Consider the following 21,917-nt stretch of genomic DNA (forward strand, 5'->3'; position numbering starts at 1 on the left):
GGGGGGGGGGGGGGGGATAAACCAGGTAAGGGGGATTAGAAGTATTGTGGGAGGGTGACAGGATGTAGCATAAGAGTCATCAGGATAAACTTTATTGGCAAAATGAAATTTGAGCAGAGACTTGAAGGAACTGAGGGATGAGCCATGAAAAAATCTGAAAGTGTTCTGGATAGAAGGAAGAGTTAGAATGAAGCCTCTAGAATTGGCTAGAAGGAAGCCAGTGTGACTGGATCAGCATAAAGGATGAGCAAGTACAGAAGCAGGTGAGGTCAAACAGATACAAAATGGAAGGGGAGGTGGCCAGGTCAGGAAAGGCAGTATAGACTATTAAGGACTTGCATTTACTCAGTGAAATGGGGAACCACCACAGAGTTTTAGGCAGAAAAAGTAACACAAACCAGTGGTTCTCATCCAGGGGTGATCCTCTCCTGCCATCCTCCTAAAGTACATTGGACAGCATTGGTTGTAAGACCTGGAGTTGGAGTACTAGTAGCATTTAGTGAGTAGAGGTCAGGGATGCTGCTAAATACCCTTTAACACAGACAACAACCCCCTAAAACAAAAAATGATTGGGCCTAAAATGTCTATAGTGCCGAGGTTGAGAAATCCTGATACACCCTTCCATTTAACAGGATTACTCCGGCTCTGTAGGCAAGGGCAAAGACAGGGAAGCTGTTTAGGAAGTTACTGCAGAGATCTAGGCAAGAGATGGTGGTGGCTTCCATCATGGTGATAGCAGTGGTAAGTGGGTCCATATTCTACATTAAAAAAAATTCTTTTTAAAAAAACTTTTTGCTTTTTAGGGCCACAAACCATAGCATATGGAAGTTCCCAGGCTAGGGGCTGAATCGGCGCTACGGCTGCCAGCCTCTATCACAGCCACAGCAACGCCAGATCTGAGCTGCATCTGCGACCTACACCACAGCTCTCCCCTGACCCACTGAACGAGGCCAGGGATTGAACCCACATTCTCATGGATACTAGCTGGATTCGTTTCTGCTGTGCCACAAAGGGAATTCCGCCCCCCCCCCCCCAGGCGTCTTTAAAGGTAGAACAACAAGATTAGCTAATAGTTCCACCAGAAAAGTGTGAAAAAGACACTGAGGAAGGAAGGTACTTCATTAATAATAAAAGGGAAAGCTGTAGGTTAGGACAAGTTATTTGGGGTGGAGGGTAGACTTGGAGTTTAAGTTGTACACATTTGAGTTTGGTAAGTCTATAATACATAGTGTGGCTAAGTGTATCAGGGAGGAAGGATTAAATTTTTTTTTTTTTTCTTTTGGCTGTACACATGGCATATGTAAGTTCCAGGGTCAGGGATTGAATCTGAGCTGCTGCAGGCTATACCACAGCTATGGCATTGCTGGATCCTTAACCCATTGCACCACAGCGGGAACTCCTTTTTTTGTTTGTTTGTTTTAAGGAAGGATCAACTTTGTTAAATGCTGCTGACAGGTAAATAAGATGAAGACTAAGGACTGACCACTGGATACAGCAACGTAGAAGTCACTGGGACCTCAATAAGAGTAGTTTTACACTTTGCCCCTAGTGTAATTATAGGGGCAAAGCCTGGATTTAAGAGAGTGGATTTAGGAGAGAAGAAGGAAGGAAAATTAGAGAGCTAATAGCATAATTGTGGAGTTTTCCTGCAGAGGGGAGTACAGGAATAGGGTGGTGGCCAACAGTAGTGGAATTAAGAAATTTAAAAAATTCGTCATTTTTAGTGAGTGATTACAACATGCTGATAAACTAATGAACATGATCCATCAGAGAGTAAGAAACTGATGTAGTAGGAGAGAGAAGAAAAATGCTAGAGTAATGTCCTTACTCAGGCAAAAGAGATGAGAGTCAGGACCCCAGTGAGGGCACATGATCTAGATAGGAGCAAGAAAGTTTGTCTTTGTTCTAGATGAAAAAGAAATCTGAATGATGAGCTGAGAAGGTAGAAGGTAGAACATGTAACTCAAGATGCTGGAAAAGATGTGAGCCTAGGAGTCTGTGGAGTGTTTCTCTTAATTGCTCTCTGTGAGCACTTTCCTGGACACCACAATCACAGTGATCTCTGTCAATTCTACTGCATTTATCCTCTATTACTTGCTTTGTATCCCTAACACTGGATTTTATTTGTTAATTTTCCAAATGCATATATCTTACTCCTATTACTTTAAGTTTCTCAAGGGAGAAACAATGCTACAAATAGGTAGTATTATTAGCTCCAGTTTTTTTTTTTTTGGTCTTTTTTGCCTTTTCTAGGGCCACTCCCGTGGCATATGGAGGTTCCCAGGCTAGGGGTCTAATCGGAGCTATAGCCGCCAGCCTAGGTCAGAGCCACAGCAATGCCAGATCTGAGCCACGTCTGCAACCTACATCACAGCTCACAGCAATGCCGGATCCTTAACCCACTGAGCAAGGCCAGGGATCGAATCTGCAACCTCACGGTTCCTAGTCAGATTTGTTAACCACTGCGCCATGATGGGAACTCCAATTAGCTCCATTTTTTAGATGGGGAAACTGAGGCATAGAGATGTTAAATAACTTCTAGGTCATATAAGTAGTAAGTGGAGGCACTAGTAATTGAACTCAGGTAATCTGCTTTAATTCTATCTTACTTTGTGGGCAGAGAATCCATAAAAAACCTGCCTTCTAGTGCCTTTTTAAATTTCACAAACACAAGTGAGATCATCACTGGTTAAAAAAGAAATAGCTAAATTACTAACAGAATAAAAACCACTTTTCCGAAAGAACATTTCAAATATAAAAATAAGCTGAGGGAGCTACTATTTAATAATAGGTTGTGAAAATTAATAAAAGAAATCTAATTTAAAATAGAGTCAAGAAGCCCTGAAGGGGGAGCACTCACATGCTATGGCTTGCTAGCCATTGTGGACACTAGCAAGAAGCACATCTTACATTCCCCAAAGCTAAGAAGTGTCCTTTACCTACCCTAGCAAGGGGAGAAGGAAGATTTTTCTCCTCGCCTAGCAACAGCCCATCGAATGAGAAATCACCACAACTAGCCTAAAGAGAAGCAGCCATAACCCTGAACTCTCTTCCAACGGACTTTGCTCAAAAACCACCCTTTCCTAACTCCAACCCCATCCCCCTTTTCTCTATAAAAGAATGATCCTTTTATTTCCTTTGAGAACCTACCTGTGGTTGCTGTAGTTTGCATGCCTGGAACTGCAATTCATCTGCTATTCCTGGATAGCATTTTGCTGGTAAAATAACTATTTTTTTTCATTTTTAAGGTTGACAAGGTACAGGGTTCAATTGTGCAAGATGAAAAGAGTTCTGTGAATGTATGGCAGTGCAACAGTGTCAATGTACTTATTGCCACTGAACTGTACATTTAAAAGTTAAAATGGTAAATTTTCAATGTGTATTTTTCCACAATTAAAAACAACAACAACCCTAAAATGCAGATTATAAAAAGAAAAAGAGAGAGCCAGACCAGGACCAAGACAGCAGGGGAACTCCATCACTACATGTAACCATGTGAGCAGCCAGTAACTTCAGAGTGAAGCCAGAGACCTCAAAACTATCTATGTCTCCAGCTGCCGAGAAATAGCCAAAACACTGAATCTTACAGCAAGAGGGGATACCAAAGGCGACGATTAAAACAAAATCAAAAAGTTGTAAAAAGAAAAAAAAAGATAAATATAAACCAAATTAGTTTATGTTTATAAAAATTAAAGACAATGAGAAAAAATTAAATGGAACCATCTAACTAAGTGGTTAGTTAGACCACCTAACCCCATATGCCACACAATTTCTAATTAGACAAAGCCCCATCTTCTATTCCTTATTGAGTACAGATATAACTGAGAGTGGCTGCAGAGAAAGGAGGCTGCATTTGCTGTCTGATATTTTATACTGTGCACCAGAATATACACTCCATGATAAATCTATTCTGTATACTGTTTTCTCCCCAGTACGCCTAGCATATGACGGATGCTCAAAAAAATATTTGTTCAGTGAATGATATGACCAGAAATAAATTCTATTGTTCTGTTAGAATGCCCCATTTCCTTCCTCCCTCTTAACAACACTGAACTACTAGGGTTTTTTTGACTTCTTCAATTCCTACAACCTTTGCTTCCCAGCTACTTTTACCAACCTACTTCTACTGCCTTACCCTGAACCCTGAACTACTTCAACTTTAAGCTATTAGACAATAATATAGATATTCCTGGCCATTCATCTAACAGATATTTACTTTACATATCTAATCAAATACATACAACAATGTCGGTAAGCAACTAAACCTTTCTCTTCAGCTCTTATTGTGACTCTTGATCCTCAGCTAAATCTCTTAAGTTCCTCTACCTTGCAGTGTCTTACACTGCTGCCCATCTTTTTTGGCTGTCCTCTCTGGGAGAGACAGAGAAGACTGAGATCAGACTGGTCTGTGAAATCTTTGAAAATTTTACTGACCTTATTGCTGCATGCTGACATAAAGGCACAAAGAAATAACCAGGCCTAGCTCAAAGGAGTAATCTGAAACTTTTCATGAAGTTGTCCCTATATTATGAGATCTACAATCCCCTCCCTGTTAGGTACCCTCTCATCACCAAAACAACCCACATTCCATAAAAAACAAGGAAGCTTAGCATTGAGAACTATGTCTAGATACTCACATTGCATCAGAACAAAGGGTGGGAGAAAAAAAATGTATACATGTAAGGATAACTTGATCCCCTTGCTGTACAGTGGGAAAAAAATAAATAAAAAACAAAACAAAACAAAAAACAAAACAAGGAAGCCATTGCAAGTAAGGCAGAAGGAGGGAACTACCTTTCAGTCGTCCCATTCACACAGTTGATAATATTTTCTTGGTAATTAACATCATCACTAAAATATCAAGAGTTATTCTGTGCTATAATATCCTTAGGGACTATTATTATTATTTGTCAGGAAATAAATTCCATCTACACCTGTCACCTTTTGCTTTGTGTCATTTGCCTTGTGTTTGAGTTTTACATGTAAAGTTTCTGTTTATTTCTCCATTTGATATCTCAGTTTAGCTGGCACATATTTTTGCCTCTATGCAGTATGTCAATCTCTCACAAAACTCTTTTTCTTATTTGTTAACTGCAATACAAAGTTTATTCAGGTTATATTTAAAACCATGTTTATAATTGTGTAATTAGAAAAAAGGCTAAAGGAAAAAAATACTACATGTTTACTGAGAGTATCTCTGTAACATTCAATGCAATTTGTTCCCTAGCCTTTTACATATTTTCCAATTTTGTATATAATAATGATCAGAAAAATAGTTTAAAATATACAGCGATATTTATTCTTTATCACTAGACGTATTTCTCACTGGTATTTTTGCAAAATTAATACTCATATTTAAGCTTATGGTGAACAATTTCATTTTGCTCTATGCATATCATTTTAATTAGCTTTAGGTTTCTCTATCATATTGGAGAGTATCTTTTTTTTTTTTATCTTTTTGCCATTTCTTGGGCTGCTCCCGCGGCCTATGGGAGGTTCCCAGGCTAGGGGTCTAATCGGAGCTGCAGCTGCCAGCCTACGCCAGAGCCACAGCAACTATAAGAGTATCTTATATAGTGTCATGGTTAATAAATTTTTTAAAACATTTATACATGTTTCGAGTAGGTTTGCAAATATTTAAGATGCACAATCCTAAGTGAGGTAACTGTTAATGTCTTCTCATCTACAGTCTGTGTTTGTTTTCTGTATCAAAGTTATAACAGTCATAAAACTGAGAAGACTTCCTTATTTTTCTAAATTCTGTAAAAGTTTATGCAAGATTTGGAAGTGATTATTCCTTAAATATTAATAAAACATGTTTATAAATACTCAAAAGAAATTTAAATAAAGATCCATTTTTCTGATCCAACAATAAAAGTTATATATGTAATTAAAAAATTAAGTCTGACCATTCTCATTACTGCTCAGTAGAATACTTAAGTATCAGAGTAATAAGGTACAAATGTTATAAAATAAACTATACTACAGAACTCTTGAATAAAAATGTAAAGCAAGTATGATGTACTGGCAATTTTAATGGCAAGTTTGGGCTTTGCAAATTGCAAATGAGAAAACAGAACCAATTAATCTTCAAATTACTCAATGTATGATACCCTAGCTGTTATTCTCAAAAATGAAGTTAAAATATGTGAGTTAATGATGAATTCACATTTGAAGTGCTTCTAAACTTAACAGGGGCATGCCTTTGGAACAAACAAAAAATGTGGTTGATTTATCCTGGGTAAATCATGACTTTTTCATGTTTTAATAATAATAAGTACTTTTGTCAAATCTTGATCTTCAGCTTAATATTAAGATATAGCTACTCTTTTGAACCTTTCATTTTTTGGCCTCAATATGCTCTTAGGCATGTAGCATTATTACTTCCTCAGTGGTAGAGCTACATGCACCCAACAATGGATTTTAATTTCTGCAGTCCTTGCTTGCTTGACCAAACTTTTTAGGATACATACATCTGCTGAATCCTAGTAGTATATACAGAATTACATGATAATATAGCAAAAACATGACTTGACTTGGATCACTGGCTTTCAACAATAGCTACATATAAGGCAGGGATGGAGGTGATTAAGCCTGTTGCCATGAGGGGAGACTAGTGTACAAAGGTCTAAAAGGAGCCTAGAGATGATAGCTATTCATAAATTTAGTGTGCATGCTACTTGGTTCCTGCACTTGCACTTTATTATAGCTGTCTGTGTGTCTTAACATTTGGTTCAACTTGCAGCATCTATATTTGCTAATATGTTTGCTTATGTGCTAGGTTTTGGATTATGAAGCTGTTAGCTGTGCCTAGAACTTAGAGTTTTCTGTCATCAGAAATTATGTATGTCAGGCAATGGGGGATGTAGTGCAAAATGTTAGAACCTGTGTGAAGTCAGCCATACAATGAGACACCAACATCAAATGCTTTCACGGACATGTGGAATCTGAAGAAAGGACAGACTGAACTTCTTTTTTTTTTTGGTCTTTTTGCCTTTTTCTAGTGCCGTTCCCGCAGCATATAGAGATTCGCAGGCTAGGGGTCTAATCAGAGCTGTAGCCACTGGTCTATGCCAGAGCCACAGCAACGCAAGATCCAAGCCGCATCTACAACCTACACCACAGCTCACGGCAATGCCGGATCATCGACCCACTGAGCAAGGACATGGATCAAACCCGCAACCTCATGGTTCCTAATTGGATTCGTTAACCACTGCGCCACGATGGGAACTCCATCGTTGTGAGTTGCTGACTCACAGACATTGAAAAACTTATGGTCTCCGGAGGAGACATTTTTGGGGGTGGGGGGATGTGCTTGGGCTGTGAGATGGAAATCCTGTGAAATCAGATTGTTATGGTCATTACACAACTACAGATGTGATAAATTCATTTGAGCAATAAAAAAAAAAAAAAGTTAGAACCCGTTCGTACACAGTGGGTACTTTAAGAACAATGAAACTAAATTTTTGTCTTTGGATTACCTCTGTATGCTTGAAAAGGATATATTTCCTAGAGATAATCTTAAATTAATGTTGATTAACAGTTAATAATTAACCTCACATAATCCTTCCAGTAAGATTATTGTTAAAGTTCATTCACTTATTTGACAAAATTTATGAAACAACTATGATATCTGAGTTACCACATAACAAAGATAATTATTAAAAGGTACCTCTTTATGTTCAAGAAACTTAAAATATCATATGAAAAAGAATATATATATACACACACTTATAATACTAGGTGGTATGTAACACATAGCCAAAGAATGGTACAAAGAACTTGACCTAGGTTCTCAAGGATCAGCAGAATTTCAAAAGGCAGAAATGAGGCAATGAATAATCTTCCTCAGAAAACAGCATTAAGAAAACCATGAAGAAATGGGAGTTTCCTTCATGGCTCAGCAGGTCATGAACCTGACTAGGATCCATGTGGATGCGGGCTCGATCCCTGGCCTTGTTCAGTAGGTTATGGATCTGGCGTTGTCGTGAGCTGTGGTATAGGTCGCAGATGCAGCTCAGATCCCTTGTTGCTGTGGCTGTGGGGTAGGCCAGCAACTATAGCTCCGATTCGACCCCTAGCCTGGGAACTTCTATATGCCGTGGGTGCAGCCTTAAAAAGCAAAGAAAGAGAGAAAGCCATGGAGAAAGGAAAACATCAAGTGACCATGTGTCAAGAGAAAGGTACAAAGACAAACTAGAACAGAACTGTATAAGGCCTTATATGTCAAGAAATCTAGACTTCATTAAGTGGACAAGCCAGCTCAAGGCTCTTTATGAGAACAGAAGTGAAAAACCAAAGTAATAAGAAAGATCAGTGGCCCTTGGCCTAAAGATATAAAACCTCAACTTAGATGACTATTTGATTGGTTTACTAATATTTACTGAGCCTTAGTATATGGCAAGCTCTGTACTCAGCTTTTTTTTTTTTTTTTTTGCCATTTCTTGGGCCACTCCCGCAGCATATGGAGGTTCCCAGGCTAGGGGTCCAATCGGAGCTGTGGCCATCAGCCTACACCAGAGCCACAACGACACGGGATCTGAGCCGCGTCTGTAACCTACACCACAGCTCACAGCAACACGGGATCCTTAACCCACTAAGCAAGGCCAGGGATAGAACCCGTAACCTCATGGTTCCTAGTCGGATTCATTAACAACTGAGCCATGACGGGAACTCCTGTACTCAGCTTTGAGGAAATAAAGATGGCTAAGGATCCTAGTCCCATTATCTCTCCAACCTTCTTACTTACTATTATTCTGCCTTAAGGACTCAATCCAGACAAGATGGCCTCCTTGTTGTTCCCAAGCATGCTTTCATCCTAAGGCATTTTCATTGGCTGTTTCTGTTCCTGAATCTTCTTTCCCTAAATAAATGCATGGCCCATTCCTAATTGTCCTTTAAGACTTGGTTCAAAGGTACCTTTCCAACGAGGCCTGGTCTGGTCACCCTAGTTTTAAAATGTAACCAGCTCTATAACCTTTCTTTCCCCCCCCCCATATTACTCATATGTAATGTATATAATACATTATATACTTTATCCACTTATTACGTTTATTGTTTGCTTTTCCTCATAACAGTATAAACTACAGAAGTTTACAGAGGTCTTTGCCTCTTTTTATTCAAGCACTTAGAAAAGTGCCTGATATATATGAACACTCAACACATATCTGTTGAACACTGTTAAATACAGGAACTATACATAATCTTCTCAGGAAAGTGAATCAATTAAGCAGTGTGGTAAATTCATTAAAAGAGGGATAGACATAACGTGCCATGAGAACCCAAAAGTAGAGGCACCTGAAAATGTTCAAGGAAAGCTAATTCCAGAAGGTGATTCTAGAAGCTAATTCTAGACTGAGTGAAATGAGAAGTGTAGAAATATGCCATTAAAAACAAAATTAAGGGAGTTCCTGTTGTGGCTCACTGGAAATGAATCCAATTAGGATCCACGCGGATGCGGGTGTGATCCCTGGTCTTGCTCACCGGGTTAAAGATCTGGCATTGCTGTGGCTGTAGAGTAGGTCACAGGTGCAGTTTGGATCCAGTGTGGCTGTGGCCGGCAACTGCAGCTCTGATTCACCCCTAGCCTGGGAACTTCCATATGTTGTACCTGTAAGACCTAAAAAGCAAAAAAACAAAAAACAAAAAAAAAGCAAAAACAAAAATAAAAGGTACAGTTAGCTGAGAGAACAATAAGATACCCATAACTGCATAGAAAGATTTTGTCTTAATTATCTTTATGTCACTAGCACCCAATATAGAGTTTAGCACGTGGTGTCATTCAAAATGTTTGGTAAAGGAAGGTAGAGGAAGAGACGAGGTATCAGCTGTATGTAAGTGGAGAGAGGTTGGAGAAGGAACGACCAGAGAAGTAGAAAGGATTAGGACAGTATTACTTCAAGGAAATCTGGGGGAATCTGGGGTGAATCACATGAGCAGGGTCAATTGTTTAGAGGTCAAAGAGGATCGGGATGGGAAAAAGGCCTTTGGTTTGGCATATAACAGGGAACAGATTTAGTAGCATAATAAAGGCAGAATGCAGGCTAAGGAGTCAGTGTGCTAAACAAAAGCAGAAATAGCTGATTATTCTCTTTTGAAAAGTTTACAAAGTACTTTCAAATGTGTCATTTCATATATGTTACGATCTTATTTTACAGTGAAGACAATGAGGCTCAAGCAAGCTGATCTGTCCAAGGCCAATGCAGCCAGTAGAGTTTTAAACAGTACATGGATCTGGCTTTTCTGATTCTAATCCTCATACTACTTCCATTCTCCCCCCAGCATCGTGGTCTTTTTTTGCTGTCATTCATACAGTGGTAGGCTTCACAGAATAGGCAGTGAATCCAGCATGGTTTCCCACCGTATTCTGGCATAATCAGGGAGGAAGGAAGAGAGAGCCTGAAGGAAATTTCAAGCATAAATTCAGTTCGAGGATTAGCAACCGTTAGTATTTCCAAAATGGTTGTGAAGCAATGAGTGCTGACCAAACAGAATCTTAGTAGCAGAAGATATTGAACCCCTACGGGTCTTACAGTTTCATTCTGTTTACCTGTGCAAATAAATTAGCTATACTCTTTAAGTGAGAGCTTTCCAACTGCTTTGCAGGAAAGGGCTACAGGTGTGTAGTAATATAGATCCCCTTAGCCCTTGGGGTTGCAGGTTTACAGGTCGAAATTCTCTTCTACTGACCACAAAGTGCCATACAATTATGGGTATTCGAGAACCACTGTAAGAATAAAGTTGGAAGACCACCTTGGATTACTTTTAAGCAAATGATTAATTTAAAAGAATTAGTGTAGGTATCTTTAAACCTTGAGGTATTACTTACATTATTCACATCTTCAAGAAGATAAAACTCCAAAATTATTTCTTTATTATAATTCAACATTCAAAGACAAGGCCAAATGATGATGAGTGCTAATTTAATTTTTTCCCCTTTCCCAATACACTAAATGTACTAAAGTACCTGAAACAGATTTACCAAGATATACTGTATACTGGGTAAGCTTCAGCACTTAAGTGGTACTTTTTGTCTGAATTAAACAGACAATCACTATTACATAGTTATAAAAAGAAAAATAACAACATACCTGTGGGGCATATCCAGGAGGCACGTAAATAGGAGGCACAGAACCATTTGGGGACATCATTGGAACCTGAGCAGGACCTGAATGGGCCACAAAAATGATGTATTAACCCAGGATTACTTAGCAAGCTAAAACTGAAAACAATCTGAATTACACTTTGAATTCTTCATCTAAACACTCAAACTAATAGTGACTGTGTTATCATGAAATTTTTACATGATTCACCTGTTAGAAAAGTTTATCTTGTAAAGTGCACTGATTGCTCTTTACCTATTGTTGTGTTCCTCAAATTTCCCTGGTTATCGTAACAGCCACTTAGGGAGGTTTTTAAAACACAGAGATTTCTAGGTTCTCCTAAAAATTCTTCTTTAGTATGCTCAGAGGAAAGAGGGGTCTTCAATCAGCACATTTACTTTATAAATATCCCAAGTGATTCTTACAATCTTGCAAGTTAAGAAACACTGACCTAGAGGAAAATCAAACTAACCGTTGCACATAAAATCAATGAAAAATACAAAAGGCAAAAGTACGAAAAACAAAAGGAATAAAAATCAAGAAAAAGTCAAGGAAGAATAGTTGATTTGGAACTTGCTTTGTTAGCATTAAAAACCTCCTGTGTAACGTGTACGTCATATCTGTGGGGGTTTGAGAAACAAGTTAAAGAAATGCTATATGCATGTATATTTACCCAAAGGAAGTTGTTTTTGTTTCTTATAATGAAAATTTCTTTAAAAACCCCCACCTGTTTGTCTTATTCTACATTTCCTGTCATTTTTATAGTGATATACTTTCCAAACAACTTAAAAAAAATATGATCTCTTGTTTACCTTCTCTTAATCAGACACTTTGGAAAGTGTGTTTTATTCTTTCCAGGAACTAAAAAATCTTACTTGCTTTATGTAACTTTAAAAGAGTACCTTACCTTCAGGTCCTTTTTTACCGCTCTAACTTTAGACTGCATTATCCCTTTACCCACTAGTTTTTAACAACTTGAAATAAAACCTCCTTAGAGAGTTTTACTCATTTCTAGAGAAATAAAGGTACTCAAGAATCTGATGAAGAAAGTAATGGAGGAAGAATTCCTTTTACATGCAGATTTCAGCCTGCAGAGTACATATAATGGATCCCAGTCAAAAAAGAAACCAAGGAGGAAAATCTAAGTCATAGGACAGAACAGAAACATATTTCATGGGCAACATAAATACTTCAGAAAAACAGCATGAAAAGCAGGGTGGTTACAGCAAATCCAGATTATAGCCTCTTTCCTCTTTCTAGGGAAGGAGGAGGTTGAGGACCAAACAACAAAGCAGTGGTGAATGTAGGAGAAGGAAGGTGAGAGGTAGGGAAGGAAAGAAAAAGGAAGGTACAGGAGGGGAAATACTAAACATTGGTGAGGAAAGGGGGAGGAGAGAAGGGGGAGGAGAGGAGAGGGAGAGGGGAGAAGGAAGAGAGGATGAAGGCAAGAGGGGAGGTAATAAGAAAAAGGGGAGGATGAGAGAAGACAGGAGGAGAGAGAAGAAGGCTGGAAGGGGGAAGAAAGCAGGGAGGGGAGTGAGGAAAAGGGGTGGAAGACTAGGGGGAGGAGAAGAGAAAAGAAGAGGCAGATGGGGAAGGAAGAAAGTAAGGAAAAAACTCAAGTGGTTAAGTGAAAGTAGGGAGAGATGTGCATATGGGCAGACTGCCCAATTATACTCTATGTGACCGTAACAAAAGTAACTTTTCAACAATACTTTTCCCACTCAAAACAAGCCCACCTAATACATGAAGTTGTTCAGAATATTGTCTTAAAACAGCTAATACTAACTTACTATGTACCAAGGCTTTTATGTACTTTTTTCTCTCCATACTCATTCTATTAGGTCAATGTTAAGATTATTACTCCCATTTTCCAGATGTGGAAATTGAGGCAGAGAGGTTAATACACCCCAAGTGGTAGAACTAGATTCAAACCTAAAAAGTTTTGGAGTTCCCATTGTGGCTCAGTGGAAGGAAATCCGACTAGGAACCATGAGGTTGTGGGTTTGATCCCTGGCCTTGCTCAGTGGGTTATGGATCCAGCATTGCTGTGGGCTGTGGTATAGGTCACAGACGTGGCTTGGATCCCACATTGCTGTGGCTGTGGTGTAGGCCGACAGCTGCAGCTCTGATTCGACCCCTAGCCTGGGAATCTCCATATACCATGAATGTGGCCCTAAAAAGCAAAAACAAACAAAAAACAAACCCAGAAAGTTTCATTTCTAAGGATATCTCTCTATTATGTATTTAGTAAACATTAAAATACTATGCATTTTTGGAAACTGATATAATTTGAACTTTAAGAACTATGCTCTATGCTTCTAGGGAAAATTAAGGCCTTCTTTATCTTCATTCCTTGAAAACCAACAGAGAAAGGAAGTTTCCTATATTTAAGACAACGTTACCAATAAATTTATTAAAATAAAACTTATGAGGTACTTTATGCCTCTAGGCAATAAAGGTTTCACCCAAAACTCATCTTTTAACTTCTATATGCTGGACTCAAAAGAAAATGACAATGGTTTTTTTCAAATTTTTTTTTTTTTTAAGACCAGACCTGTGGTATATGGAAATTCCCAGGCTAGGGGTCGAACTGGAGCTGCAGCTGCCAGCCTACACCACAGCCACAACAACATGGGATCCAAGATGCATGTGTGACCTACACCATAGCTCCTGGCAGCACAAGATCCTTAACCCACTGAGCACGGCCAGGGATCAAACTATATCCTTATGGATACTAGTCAGGTTTGTAACCTGCTTAGCCACAGTAGGAACTCCCATGACAATAGCTTTAAACTAATGCTGGTTTACTTCTATTAGCTATTTTATATAAAACTATAGTAAAGCAGCTTTCTGAATTTTGAGAGCTGGCTTAGATATTATTCCGAACATGTGAAATTTAGCTGAGAACCAGAAAGAATTCACTGAAAGTCATATTTGTAATCTTAATAAAGGCAATTATTTTGTTGAGCTTGTACAGAGATTGTGGCTCCTTGCACATATTGTCAAATTTAATCCTTATTTCAAGTCATCAGAATAAGCTTTTTTTTCTTTTTGTTTTTTAGCCATCAGAGTAAAAAATAAGTTTTTGCTGATTACATTTATTTAAACTTTTAAAATGATATGATTGCTTTGGGTTGCCCTTCTTTTACTAAGAATATGAATATATAAATACTATGTAGTTATGATTCAAACCATATTATACTTTGAAAGCTACTAAAATCGTTTATAAATTTAGTAGTACAAAATTCTACTTTATCTGTTAATTATATTTAAGTGTGATACTGAAGAGAGAATACAACAAACTCTAAATATACCAGCAGTAAATCCATTACTAGTTGCAGTCCAGGAATAATGATTAACTCATATCCCTATGAAGTAATCATTTCACTCTAGCAAGTGAATTTTTTTACCCTGAGGCAGAAATGGTACAAGGTTAGATTAAAAAACAGTGTATGTATATCATTATTTAATATCTAAAATACTGATGTGAAGTAACATTCAACACTGGACACATAAAATTTCTACTGTATAAACATAAATACAAGTATTCACGTTTAGAACTACAATATTTACAGCAACCTTTCTGTTGCTATTCCTGTCTGGAGTATCAAAACTCTAAAACCCTGTATACTTAATGATGTAAATGTTCACTTACCTCCTTAGTTCTAACAATACTTTTAATTTAGGAAGTCCTAAATGATTTAACTACAAACCCTAATTTAAGGCAATGAGGGGGATTTTACTCTGATGAAGAAGCTAAATCTGTTACAGATTGTACCATTAAATGCACATCTGGCAAGACAGTAGCTTTATCTAAATAACTGTAGATACATACATCTAATAGCTCCTTAATAATCTGCATGATTTGAGCGAATCTATGTACACATATTTCCTTTTCCAAAATCTTGCAGACGAGTAAACAATTCTATTCAGCAATTATCTAAAGACATTTGAGAAGCCACTCACCTCAATTTCTTAAAAAGTGTCATCAATGACTTAATATAAAAGACAATATTTCATCCAGTATAATTTAAACTCTGTTTTTTATTAGCGTGCATTCACATTTGCAGTTTTCTTTTTTAAATGAAACTAGAAATTTGTCTGAGCTTAAAATTCTTAAAATGCAACGGGCTGCTGACGTGCCACATATTCTCTTTTTTATAAGCAAGCTTTCACAATGGCTTCCAAATAATCGGACGCCAATTTTCAGATTTTAGTTATAGAAAGAAAAGCCTAATAAAGTAAAGGCACTGGAAAGGAATATTCCGAGGAATATAAAATCAGCTCAACTCTATATACAGTCTAAGCTTTTTTCTATAACTACATGGCGACCATTTAAAATATGTTTACAGCGATAGACCTGGCATCTACTGAGAAAACACAAAGCATGACTTTAGATTAGCAATACTTTCTATGTTTTAAAATAAAAGCAAAATGTTCAAAATCAGTCGGTAAATCTTACCACTCATTTTGTTTTTACGGTAGCAGCAGAGAACAAGAAGATCCAACAAGGAAACAGCCTAGTACACGTTAACAGCTTTAATTGGAGAACGGCGGCTCCGGATTTTTTTTTTTTTTTTTTTGCAAAGCTGAGAGGAAAAGCTCCTCTGACCGAGTCACGTGACACACATCACATGACCTGCAGTGAGCCTCGGAAAGGGGGGAGAAAAAGATGTTCTTGCTGGCAGTGTTTCAGATAAATGATTTCTACTGATTTTGCCTATTTTTTTGACCATTTTTCAGACTTCCTTATGAACCAACTCAAAAGCTCATCAAACTATACATGGAGAAATATGCATCTGATGTAAAACAATTGTTTTCCCTTTCCTCTGATAACATCACAGGCACTATTTACTAATTTAAATTTTATTACCCAGTCGACTGCTTTTTATTTATAAAGTTTACGATAGATATAACACTTATCTACAAGAGTCACTTTGAAATGTCCTTGTGTACCTTGATCCACTTTCCATCCTCAACCTTTAGGGAATGCCCACAGACAGAAGAGAATTGTCTGTGGAATACAGGCTTGGTCAATGTGTTCCTCAAACACAGGATTTCTATTTCAGGCTGGCATTTAACCTCTCAAGCTAATAAAGGCTACTACTACTTTTATTGCTGGTTTTACTTTCCCTTTTTCTAATTTTTTTTTTTTTAAGATTTAACCTAGACATTAATACACATACTTGGTGGATGGCATTCTCATGCATATCTATGAAATCTGAAAAGATAGCTCATGACTGGGGCTTAAAGCACTATACTCAAGCATGTATAGAAACCAGGAAGGAGACTAAAGGTGTTCAGTTACGAGAGAGGGAATAAGACTCTAAGAACTTTGGGGGCAGGGCCTTTTCATTACTTTATGGTGTAGTTAAGGAAATTTATTAATACCTAATACAAATATACAGGTAATGATAATGACTGATTTGTACAAGTTGCACAGTGGAAGTAAAATGGATTTTGGTTATCAAAAGATGTTAGTTTTAGTAAGTTTCAATAGTTATTAGCAAGGCAATATACTGCTCTTCTGAGTCTGTTTCCTTCAGTAAAAAGGTTAAATTAGCCAACCTCACAGCATTGTTGTGAGAATCAAATTAGAATAAATTTAAAATACTGAGTACACTGGTTGGCACCACTCAATAAATGATAGTTATTATTATAAGTGAACACTATATGTTTTCAAAAGTAGTAATTATATAGTGCAGAGTATGTACAGGCCACCAATTAGTGTCTTAACATATGTTAACTCTTCTAATCTTTACAATAACTGAAGTAGGTATTATTTATAGGTAAGGAAACTGAAGCAGAATCCAAATACATGACTTGCCAAGGGCAATGTGGCAAAGCCAGGATTATCTAACAAGAAGAGAATATTTTTAAAATATGTAAACCATGTTCAAAGACCCAGTCTTCCAACAAAAAGGTGGAAGAGAACTGGCAAGAGATATCCTAGAGCAATAGCTTTCAACGAATACATGCCGGACACTCCAGAAAAGGTGAGACACTGAAGGATCATTCTTTTAAGTGGAAAGAATAACTGCTACCTTCTAAGTTTCTACTAAAAGGCAAGGATGCCCTAAAGAGCCTGGCTTAACAGCAAAGAGTTTCCTAGTCTCACAAGAATCTCCTCATAAATGTTGGACTTAGCCTCACAGTAAATTCAATCATACCTCCGACCTTCAGCCCCTAAACAAAAAGCAAGCCCCTGCAATCCACCCCCTTCCTCATTTTGGCTCACCTTCTCACACAGCTGTGTGTCCATTTCTTGACTATTTAACTCATTATCTCAATTCTTTCCACTGTGTTCACTAGAACTCTTTCTGTTATAAATTCCCCTAGATCCTTAACCTTTTTACAGAACACCTGTTCACGTGCTTTCTTTAAATGCAACCCGTCTCTTCTCCAGCACAGTTTTTCCAGCACACACTGGGAGCAGAGGCTTTACATTCTCTCCTGAGGCAGTTTCCAGATATCCTAAGGCTGTTCCCATTACTACTGCGGTTCCTGTTTCATGCTTAAGTTTGTTCTTCCTTGAGATCATGCCATAGGAGTATATCACTCTCTACCCCTTCTCAGTGCTGTCATGCTCAGCTATTTATTGAGAACTTCGGTGCAATGTTCAGTGTTTTTCCTGTATCCCAGCTCTTGCCTTTCAGCATGATAACTTTTATGTCTAAAAACCCTCAACCTCAGCCTTTCTTGAACTCTCCTCTTTCATTCTGTTTCTAGTAACCCATGTTCAAAGACATATCTTGGAACTTATCACTTAAATTCCACTATCTCATCTTTGAAATCTTAAACTTTCATGTTTCGGTCTATGGCACCATATCTATCTTTCATCTCTCCAGTTCTCTTTCTTTTACAACATTTGGTCTCCCTCATAATGATCTACCTTTTCTCCTGATCCAAAATTGCTTGCATGACCTGACTTCCTTCCCCATTCACGTCTTTTACTTCTCCTTCACTAAAAATCTCCATAGACCTGAACTGTATAAATGAACGGTACAAAGACTTGCATGTTTTAAAATTCTGCCATCAGCACTGCTCAGGAATTCTTTCAGGAATTTATCTGTGGTTAATAACCTATACTGTTCTCTAACACCCAGGATTAATGACAGGGTCCATACTTTCAAGAACCTTTCCATTTAATAAGAAAAAAATAAACTAAATGTACTTTATGTTTCCTAAAGACCTTGTTAATTCAAGAATGCATCAAGAGTTCCCGTCGTGGTTCAGTAGTTAACAAATCTGACTAGGAACCATGAGGTTGTGGGTTCGATCCCTGGCCTTGCTCAGTGGGTTAAGGATCCAGCGTTGCCGGGAGCTGTGGTGTAGGTCAAAGATGCGGCTTGGATCCCGTGTTGCTGTGGCCCTGGTGTAGGCCAGCAGCTACAGCTCCGATTAGATCCCTAGCCTGGGAACCTCCATATGCTGAAGGAGCGGCCCTAGAAAAGGCAAAAAGACCCCCCCCACAAAGAAAAGAATGCATCAGTTGGAGTTCCTATTGTGGCTCAGTGGAAACGAATCTGACTAGCATCCACGAGGATGCAAGTTTGATCCCTGGCCTTGCTCAGTAGGTTAAGGATCTGGCGTTGCCATGAGGTGTGGTGTAGGTTGCAGACACGGCTTGGATCTTGCAGCTACAGCTCTGATTTGACCCCTAGCCTAGGAACCTCCATGTGCCACAGGTGTGGCCCTAAAAAGACAAAAAAAAAAAAAAAGAATGTGCATCGATTTTCCAATAGAAATAAAAGGTACACGGAGAACATCACAATTACAGGAATGCATTGTGCAATGATGAGCAAACCATTTTCCCTTTTGTACCTGATTATATGGCAACTTTAACAAACATAAAATGTTTCTGCTTTTTATTTTCACAACACTGTCTCAAATATTTTTGCAGAGGGCCCTCTTAAATCAGAAGCATGAAACATCATAGCAATTGTATAGGTTTCTTGATAACATTTTAATGCATTAACTATTAGCATCACTGAAATATTGGTTCAACTGCTTTATATATATTAACTCATTAATCTGTATAATATCCCTATAAAATAAAATATTATTTCTATTTCATAAGTGAGGAAACTAAGATACAAAGAGGTTAAGTAACTTGCAAAATCTCACAGCTGGTAAAGCCATCAAGAGAATTAGGTGGTCTAGTTCTGAAATCCATGCTTTTCACCATGACATTACGTGGCCTCTGTTGTTTCGGATATAATAAACATTGAACATCTGGATGCAAGATATCACACAATACACCCCAAATATCTGTTAGTTACACATAATGGTAACAAGGCAAAGTTTTGTTACCTAAACGTATCTCACTGAAATTGCCCAAAAGAAAGATTCTAAAATTTTCTAGTGATGGATATTATATGGAAAACTGTGAGTTACCTAATAGCCAAATCTGTTTCAAAAAATAATTTAAGGAGATTTAAAAGATTATAATAGCACCAAAAAGCTAAAAACAAACAAACAAAAAAACCAACCTAAAAAAACCATTCAACCAACCAACCAAACAGAAAGACCTCAGAACAGATGACAAACTCAAGAAAAGGGAAAATTACTATAGGTAAAATTAAGATAGAAAAAAATAATATAAATAAGGAGGCTAGTATTATGCCCTTTCTAGTTGAGCCATAAACCCTGGTTTGTACAGCTGAAATGTGATTAAGGTATCAAGGACAACACTGTCAAGCTAGTCTTCATTTTCTGCAGATTAAGTATGTCTCAAACTGCTATAGAGCATGGCCTAATGATTTGGCCTGAAAAAAGCCAAAGCTGGTATAAGATAATGCTGAGTTTGTCATACATGAAATTTAATAAAGCGTCAATAAATGTTTAACTTGAGGGCAATGTATCTTCAAAAAATTACTAGTTGCTGGAGTTCCCGTTGTGGCGCAGTGGTTAACGAGTCTGACTAGGAACCATGAGGTTGTGGGTTCGATCCCTGGCCTTGCTCAGTGGGTTAAGGATCTGGCATTGCCGTGAGCTGTGGTGCAGGTCACAACTCGGCTCGGATCCTGAGTTGCTGTGGCTCTGGCATAGGCCAGCATCTACAGCTCAGATTAGACCCCTAGCCTGGGAACCTCCATATGCCATCGGTGTGGCCCCAAAAAGACAAAAAAAAAAAAAAAAAGAAAAGAAAAAAAATTACTAGTTACCAAATGAACAGCTAAGACAGCAAGACAGCTAAATCAGTTGATCAGCAGAAAGAGATTATTAGCTATGAGGCAAATTAAAAGTTGGAAGAGTTGACTTTGATTTTATAAAATTCTTTCTGGCAACAAATAAATAAGATCAGACATTTATTACGGCTGCTCTTAGACTGTAATAAGTCTTGGTCATTTGCATGCCAGGAAATTTAAGATGCAGATTCACCTCAGCAAAAAGTGGTTTCAAATCACATAAGATGTAAATTTAAGAGTGGGGTGAAATATGTCCTTCTTCTACTCCTCTAAAAATACATAATTAATCCTCCAAATACTTACTCTGACTATGACAGTGACTCTGATTAAGGTACAGTTCTGAATAAGCATCTGGAGAACGTGTGTTATGCTCCTGCAGCTTAGACCATAACTGATGCCTGTCCATAGAGTCAAGGGACCAAGGAAAGGTTAATGCAATCTGCAATTAATCAAGTATTCTATGGATAGGGGTCTATTACAGGTGAGTGGCTGACAATGATATATGTAAATAATCTCAGGAAAATAAGGGGAATAAAGGACAAGAACCTGTAACTTTATTCTTCGGTACAAATCAAACCTTCTTTATATTAAGTCTCTCTTATTTGCTTGCCTGTATTTTTCCCCTTCTGCCTTTCAGGAGCCATAGTCACCTTGTAGATCTGGCCACACAGTAGCACTTTCTTTTCTTAAAATTTCCCTCTTTTCTTATATTAAACTAAGGTATCAATTTAACAAAAGTTTTACTCTAAACAATGCATGCCAATGGGAAGCAAATGTGAGGATCATCCTAAGACCAGACATTTCAGATTGACTGGGATATGAGGGGGACTGGAAGTCAGAAGCCTAGATACTAGCTGGGGAAATTCAGACTTCTGTGTTCTAAGATAGTAATTTTCCAAGTACTTGGATTTATGTGCCAATGAAATTTCAAAGCAAATTCTGGGGACCTATCAAGGTAACCAACTTTTTAATTCAACCAAGTAATGATATTAAAAGGAAAGAAGGGCAAGATGAAAGAAAATCTATCCTATGTTATCACATAATTTCATAAAGAAAAAAACCACTCAAAACAATAGAAGGGATTTAACTTCAGAATTTAAAAAAGTCTAAATAAATTTAGCTTAATGAATAATGACTGCGTCATCCTTTTTTCTGCATTTCCCAGACTGGTGAAACTTCCCCAAATCTATGAACAAGGATTTGAGATAACTCTTAGTAGTAAGGAGGAAAGGAATTTGTCCTCAAGGCTGACTGGCTCTGGTGATGGGAGAGGGAGAAAACAGAGCAGAGTCAGGGTAATCATGTTATCATCATCCAATCGAAGGCACTTCTGAAAGTGAAAGAGGTAACTTAAAAAATCAGTAAAAACATGTAATTTGGAATTCTTCTTTATTGGCTGAAAAACTGCTTTATTATATTGGGGAACATAAAAGGGAATTCTATGAAAACTATTAAAGACAGAATTTTTTTTACATAATAAAACATGTGAGAACACTAAATAGCATTTTATGCATTTCTTTAAATTGAATACCTGAATATTTCAGGGTAGTAAAAGAAGAACAGTTATTCTTAGTATATATCCACATATTTTCATCAATTTGTTAGCTTTATCAGTCTCTTA

The 21,917-nt window shown here is 37.7% G+C and overlaps 1 protein-coding gene across 3 annotated transcripts in view; it reads right to left on the reverse strand.

Annotated features, from left to right (window-relative positions):
- The window catches only part of FNDC3A (fibronectin type III domain containing 3A), a 192,882-nt gene that overhangs the window by 51,973 nt on the left and 118,992 nt on the right, over nt 1-21,917 (reverse strand). For 2 of the 3 annotated variants that reach the window (XM_047756488.1, XM_047756489.1), the window contains exon 4: nt 11,091-11,167. In XM_047756488.1, coding sequence (XP_047612444.1) covers nt 11,091-11,167 — 77 coding nt within the window. Of the gene's footprint in view, nt 1-11,090; nt 11,168-15,567; nt 15,680-21,917 lie in introns of those variants that run through there. The other variant, XM_047756490.1, reaches the window with a different exon arrangement.

The sequence above is a fragment of the Phacochoerus africanus genome, chromosome 13 (assembly GCF_016906955.1).
Source record: "Phacochoerus africanus isolate WHEZ1 chromosome 13, ROS_Pafr_v1, whole genome shotgun sequence".
Classification (NCBI taxonomy): domain Eukaryota; kingdom Metazoa; phylum Chordata; class Mammalia; order Artiodactyla; family Suidae; genus Phacochoerus; species Phacochoerus africanus.